Source organism: Ciona robusta, chromosome 7, assembly GCF_009617815.1.
Source record: "Ciona robusta chromosome 7, ASM961781v2".
Classification (NCBI taxonomy): domain Eukaryota; kingdom Metazoa; phylum Chordata; class Ascidiacea; order Phlebobranchia; family Cionidae; genus Ciona; species Ciona robusta.
The window spans coordinates 6,743,297-6,750,902 of record NC_143241.1 but is presented as its reverse complement, the minus strand read 5'-3'; the positions used below and the strand labels follow the sequence as shown (position 1 = coordinate 6,750,902).

The 7,606-nt window shown below is 38.7% G+C and overlaps 1 protein-coding gene across 1 annotated transcript; it reads right to left on the bottom strand.

Moving 5' to 3' along the window:
• Nucleotides 1–59: 59 nt before the first annotated feature.
• LOC149734267 (uncharacterized) lies at nucleotides 60–6,167 on the bottom strand. Its single transcript, XM_089881330.1, has 8 exons — nucleotides 5,977–6,167; nucleotides 4,688–4,824; nucleotides 4,203–4,317; nucleotides 3,509–3,642; nucleotides 3,057–3,189; nucleotides 2,550–2,628; nucleotides 2,030–2,253; nucleotides 60–1,677 (listed from the first exon to the last, which is right to left on the bottom strand). Exons 1-8 carry the CDS (start codon nucleotides 6,029–6,031, stop codon nucleotides 827–829), a joined length of 1,728 nt encoding a protein of 575 aa, XP_089737456.1. The 5' UTR covers nucleotides 6,032–6,167; the 3' UTR covers nucleotides 60–826.
• Nucleotides 6,168–7,606: the final 1,439 nt, after the last annotated feature.

Sequence of the window (7,606 nt, the reverse complement as noted above, 5' to 3'; positions counted from 1 at the left end):
TTCGATATTTTTCGAAACGACAAGCATATAGTTTGATGGCTATAAGAAATCGATACAAATAATAATTTAATTGTTTTATTTGGACGAAAAACAACAAGTATTATAAATAGCAAGAAGTGCAGAAAGGACGCAATACTTAAATAAAAAGAAAGAAATAATGTTCAACGAATGAAACCTGTCGCGTTATTTGATCAGGGAATTTACATACAATATACGTTATTAAATGCAGCAAATTTACACGAAAGGACAGTTTTGAAGTACGTTCTGTACACAATCTACAAAACAGGAGTACAGCTCTTTAAAAATGCAGAAAGTCGGAGTCGGTCCGGCGGTCGCTTGACTGTAAAAAGAATGTTTATTTGTTCTTGACAGCCGGAAAATTTGTTGGTTGAATTCGTCAAAACAGAGAAATAATAGAATATGATGCCACCGAATGCCATGAGCGTTTTCGTTAAGCTTGACACCATGGGCTCGTCGTCTCTTCGTGTGGCATGCACCTCTCGTGAGAGCAGCGTGACCACAAGATATAAACCAAAACAAATTCACTTGTTTTCGTCGTTCCTTCCACCGCAGCGACTTTGTGAGTAGGCTAAGTACAAAGATAACTAAGGCCCAAGGGTGGCAGCCTGAAAGGGTAAGACTGGGACAGCATTGACAAAAATTGGACAAAAAAGAAGGGACATCACAGTGGAAAAAGAAATGATTTAACTTCTCTTTGGGTGGTTGACGACGTTGTACCAACTCGGTTTCATTTCTTGTACACAGTACATTTAGGAACAAGACTCAGGGAGAAAACTTATCAAAAGACGAATTGGTTGATGGTTGGTTACGCATTTGACTTTCTTACTGATACTGGGGCTGTAGGTAAGATAAACTGCGCCCGCATGTTTTCTGTAACTTCTTCCGGAGGTTCTTCAACCTCTTCTTCCTCTTCCGGAGGACTTGCTTCTGTTGGAAGTGGAAGAGTAAGCTGGGAAGAGTTATTTTCAATCTCCTGGATTGACCCGGAAAGAAAGACGGTTTCTTCAATTGGAGGAGTGGGTTGAACAGCAGGAACTTCATCCCGGATGAGTTGGCGATTTTCAATTCCGTTCATCTGAGCCTCAAGTCTGTTCGGAGTTTCGGTGGTTTCCTCCTGCCCTTCGAGATCTGAAGTTTCTCCTAAAATCTTCCGGAGTTCCGCATCTGTTAAGTATGGCGACTCAGTGTACTCGTTACCGTTCTCATACATATAGCTCGGGGTCTCGACAGTTGTGGTGGTGGGTTCACTGTAAGGATCTTGAGTACTTCTCATCAGCTCTTCAAAAGTTGGAAGAAGTAATGTTAAAGTTTCATTCTCCACTTCCTCTGTTTGTTCAAACTCCTCATCTAACGGAGGACCCGAGGACTCGTTTGATTCAGGATTAGATACTTCTTCTGTTTCATTCCATTGTTCAAACTCATTATCAATAGGTACAGGTGTATTATTCGTAGATGTGACTTCAGATTCCTGGACACCTTCGCCAGTCGTTTCCTGGATCACTTCTGTTGGTTCAATCTCTTCAATGGGCCGTGCAGGCGGAGAGTTTTGCCCCGGACTGTATTCTGCTGGACGACCACCCTCGCCGAATTCGCCTTCTTCAAGTCTCAAGTAGTTATGGATGACTGGGCTTGGATTGTCTTGTTGATATTCAAACCCTGTGAAAATAGTTAAAGATTAGAATTTTTAAAACAGGAAAATTGTACATTGATTATACGAAATAGTAATGCAGACAAAACTATTTTAATTTTGTCAATAAGCATATATAGTACTGTGGGGTCAGATGGGATACCGTGAGGTGTGGCACATGAATCCCAGTTTCCTTGTGTGTTTTTAACAATTAACAACGTACGTTTAGAGGCGTAATGATGCGGTTACTTATTTTGGGAATATTCTTTGTTTATTACTCATTGAGACGACAAAACTGAATGCAAACATGTTGTATCCTACCCATCACTACTTAATCATTATTTAGAATTATTTTTGTCATTATTTTAATGTTTAACTTACAGACTGCACCATGTACGTCGAGCACACGATGATCCTCGTCGATCGGCGGTGCGGCAAGACAAGCTGCATTATCGACGCATGTTCCATTCAAATCATAAAGACCAGCAGGGCATACACACACCGGCTTGCAACCCTCGCAAACTTCAGCAGAGCCTTCCATCGACATATCGGAGCCAGGCACGCATTTTCTCGAGCAGCCGCATTGCACGAATTGTTTTCCATTCCTGTATTGTGAACGCAAAGGCTGTAGGCTCAAAGTGGTTCAAAACCCAAACATTAGACCTATGTGGTGCTTAACACTAACAAGTACGGAACTAACCGTGCACGACGTAGCATAATGTGTTTATAAGCATATCAATAATCATGATAAGTCAAAAATTTGATTTGGGTGATAAATGTTACTGTAAATTGCTCGTTACTTATATTGGTAAATGTATACGTTCCGTGGAATCCGATAATAAGACTTTATCATGGAATGATCACACAAAAGATTATTTGAATGTAAAAGGTTATAACTTACGTGCATGAGCCGTTAGTAGCTTCGTGTTCGTGTTCTTCAGTTACATCTCCAACCCTCAGCCATTCTCTATACTCTGCCCCTGTCAAGATGAGATAGATTTGAATATATAATATATTGTTTACAGCCGCAATTACCAACACATTTAAACATATTAGTTACAGTTTGATTATCGGCCAAGATTTCATACATTTTCCATGAGTCACAAATGCGAGTTTTTATCAAATTTTAAGCAAATTAACTATGACAAGTTCAACAAGTCCTATAATACTGTAGGCAAGATGGGACGCTGTTGATGGCACCTAAATCCCACATTTTCCGAGAGTGTTTTGAACAATTAACAACGCTATTTTACTGTAGCGTGGCTAAGGCTATATATTTCTGTAAACATTCTTTTTTGTTTGCTACCAAAAGGGACGAGAAAAATAGAACGAGGGATGTCCCATCCTACCCCACCTTACTTGCCAAGTGTCCCATTTTACCTCACCCTACTATAAATTGTAAACTTACATTGTTGGGAATAGGCTTGACAGACCGGTTCAATCAGAGGTCTGTTGCTTCCAGGTCCAACGTCCGTTCCTGGTATCTTTTCACCAGTGGTCGTTTGGACACAGAAGAAATTGATGCTGTCTCTTTGCAAAGCCTGGTGAAACAGAGCCATGTTTAGAAAAAGTAAATGCAGAATAATTTGCATGTAACGATTAACAATAAAGGCCTTTCTACCAATTAAGTTTGTACTTTTATTTTAATATTTAGTGTTTCATAACAAAAAAACTGTTTTAACGTTTTACTTTTTCGTTTATATTATATATTTTACGATTTTCGTTTATTTTATATATTACTGCCACCCCGGTTACGATAATGAGCATGCAAAACTTGTTTTAATTTAATACTTTTAGTTATAATAATTATAATTAAAAATTCGGTATATGAATCTATAATCACAGATACAAATCCCTTACCTTGAAAGTACCGTCTTGATTGCATTCTGGGAAGTAGTAGAACGGATTCGCCTGTCGCAACTCCCAGTTTTTCAAGAAGTTTCTATACTCCTGTTGTCTGTTCTGGCACCGTTTGTTTTCAGGTACATCGGTATCTGCAGAAAAAAAGCGTGGTCATTTTCGAGGTTCGGAAAAATTAATGCCCGCGGTATTTACAGGAGCAACAAAACCACTTTTAGGCTACGTGATCCAAAACTTGCAGTTCTAGTTTTTCTTCCATATGCTGTTACACGCAACATCATAGCCTTCGAGAGGCTTAATCTTACGTTATAAGAGGCCTACATAATTTTCAAGCCTTTTTTAATCGGCTTAACCAATAATTCCTGCGCGTTTACCATGACTGGACGAAAGTGTTCAAGTATCAAAACTAACGGGATTAAAGTGACACTCTCGCCGTTTACACGCAACATCTTCAAATCACGTTTTGTAGGACCAGCTTACACGCATAGGTTACGCCTATGTAAATTATGCGAACGAAAGAAATTCGTCAGACACTTAAATGTAACTTGCTTTATCCTCGCGTGGATGGAAGCGACAGTCGTTATATCACACGGGTGTTCTGTTTCATACACCTATTGCCCGCTTACGAGTTACTATGTATGTAACTTTGTAGGTGATTATTTTTTTTAACTTTTTGCCATGGCGCTTGACTTACCACATTGTAGAAGCTCTTTAGTGTGATAGTGGGATCTTGTTCTGTTCATTGGCTCTCCCGTGGTCGTGTTCACGCAAAAGCAATAACCGATATCGTGGTGGTCGCATTGGGCAGGCTGTGAGATAGAAACAATGTAATGAAATGCTAAAATTATAAAAGCTTGCTGCTATAATTTAGCGGTGGTGCATTTTTACAGTCAGGCACAGACAACGTATTGATATACAACACCTCATGCAAACCGTTGAGTAAAAACACGTTTTTTTTGGATATGCTTTATTACCACACCTCATGTCCGCTGTTGAGTTATAACATGGGTGTCCTCTTTTACACCAGACCACATGGTGTATACATTTAATAAATATTGTTTGTACACTACTAAACGGGACGAGAAAATAGAATAAATACAGGACCTATCTTGCTTCACTTCAATATAAAAGGTGTACCACCTTATCCCATTTTAATATATGACATTACTATCAACTTACCCTCCATCGGATACCCCTGGAGTCGCACTCTGGTACATAATAGGGATCGGACACAATATCCCCGTTTGCCCGGATCTCAAGCTGGACTTGCCGCAGACGGGCGAAACAACGTCGGTCGCTGAATCTTACTGGAGAACCTGAACGATAAAAGGTTATGATTATGCTAACTGGCTTAAAGCGGTTTATTCGGTGGGTAATCTGCTTGGTTAATAAACATAAGTCGTTAATTAGGTGCCGCCCATGTTAACATTTGAGCGGCGCAAAAAAGTTACGGTCGATCTATGTTTATACAACAAATTGAAAAAGTAATGTATTCAACAGACGCAGCATGAAGTTGGCAACTATTAAGTTTCCAAAATTTCCTTATGGGCAAATTAACATTACATTTTCACATATCTTTCTATTACGCAACATTATTTTACAATTTCGGCATTTAACGACGACCGAAATATTAATGTACAAACTTTGCGCATTTTGACTCGAAAACATTATTTTCGGTCCGATTGCTAAATTTGGCAAGTTAAAAACATCGCGTTAAAACAGACGAAAAGCGTGCGATGAAAAACCCCAATGTTTATTACGCCCTCAACTAATCCTATGTTATATCTTAATGTGGAATCACGAACGTATATTTTAAGAACTTATAACTTGGGTGGGAAAGATCGTGATGTTATTCATTGATTAGATTTGAATATAGCGAGGTATTACACGTTTATCTTGCGGAAACTCTTGCATTTTGACAAAAAAATAAGGCAGATTTTCTTATAGCCTATAAGTACGGTTAATTGCTTAAAAAAACTTTTATGCGAAATTTGCAAATATTGCGTATAAGGAGTACCATGTTGGCAAAATTTAAATTGGTTATTTTTCGCTCAAACTAATGAGTGTCAGAAAGCTTGCGGCAAATGCGACACTGCCGGAATGTTAACCAAAAACGCGCGGTGTTCAAATTATTCTTGAAGACGAGCAGCTCCAAGTGCTTTACGTGGCTTGAGCAGCTGTGAAACACCATTCCACACGTTACGAAATTACAGCTTGCAAAACTTAATGCGCGGTAATTGCATCATGCCAATGTAAAGTGCAGAGCCAGTGACGCAATTGAAAATGCATTAAATCCTGCATTGCATGGCTAAGTATATGTTAGTTAGATTTGGGGTAATCGTGCAACTGTGCGAAAAAACACGTAGCCTACCATACTATGGAAGACCCAAATGGAATAGAAAATCACCCATATAGAATAGAAAAAGAGGTATATTTATTACAATATATATACAAACTTTGTGTCTTACCTTCAATGATTGAAATCAGAAGGAAGGCTGAAGCAAGATATGCCAACATTTTCATCTTGGTTGTTTAAATGGTAAATCTCTTCGAATATTTGCAACTCAATGTAACAAATACAGATAACTGCTTAAGGCTTTTATATTCTAGTGATCGTGCGCTCTGAGGCTCGAAAGTGTGAGTTTGGGCAACGCATCAGGTCTTATGTAGTATTCGCGCACGGGGAAATTGAAGAGAGACTTTTTCTCGAAGTCGTCTGCCTCGGGCAATGAGATGTAAGACATATATGTACTTTCTCACTGATGAAGGGCCTTAATGCTTTTTCATACACTACTTTCAATTACCTCGCTATTTGCTCCAAAGTCAGATAACTGATACGTTAATGTTATACACTGTATCCATTTGCGTTTACGTGTTTATAGTAACTGGTATAGTTGGACATTCCGACGTGTCAAGCAAATATGATAGTTGAAAATTTCCAAATCAATTAACATTATTGCGTGCGTAGGCAGACACTTACGTTGCGACACCCCTTTGCAATATTTCTAAAATTGGACAATAGCCACAAAAATGCACATGACGCCGCCGACGCACCTCACGTTCATATGAAACTGACTATGCGGTTTAAAGGGTAGCTCGAAATAAACCTAGAATCTTGTGATATGTCGATCTAATATAAACATTCCCAGTATAGGTCACATTAAATTAGGTTGCCGGTACAGACGGGCGGACACGGGCGCCTTGCGTCAAAGGGAGAACTTCCGTAACACTAGCGTTTCTCAGACTACTACTCACGCCTACGACGGGAGGGGCATCATCTGTGGTTAAAATTTCTGCTACAACTTCTCGTTTCTGGATGCTTCGCCTACAAGTTGCGGCTTTTTCGACACGACTACTTTATATACGTCTGGCATTTTTTGTCAGCAACGGTAAGTTAATTGATGTAATGCTACTACATTTAGTAGCAGTGACGCGCTGTTTATATTATAGACATAGGCTTGACATAATGTCGCCGCCTTTTAATGACAGGTGTAATACAAATGTAATACATAATAATTTCCAAAAGAATCACGTAATGTATCAATTTACATTCAAGAATGTCAAACCGAGAAAAGAAATGACCCCCAAATCATTACGTCAGCAATCTTTATTTATGTTTAGAACATAAAGTATGGAACTTAAAGGATTGTTAGAAACAATGGCCTCATAATTAAAAGAAAAATACTAGAAGTTATTACTTGGTGTGTGTGTTTTTTTATGTAAAAAAAAGGGCTATCATAAAATGTGTTGTCAAAAAAATGTTAAGGACTTGTTTAAAATGAGTTTAGGTTTTGACGTAATGCACAAACAGTTTGAAGGTTAGAATCTTAATCTTACAACGTATGTCAAGAAGACGGAAGCAGTAACCGCATTGACGTAATTCAAGACATAGCCTACATTGTAATATAGTAGGTCATGTTTAGAAGTATTGGGTCTCGTGGCGAAATTTGTTGCAATACAGTTGACCGTATATGGGGGTAAAACAATTTTGTATGAACCGAAAGCACCTTTTATTGTTATTCCAATTACTCTGCGCCCAACTATTTCTCTGTGTTTATGTATGTGTGCCAAAAGCGTTAAAATTTCCCAATGCCTTTG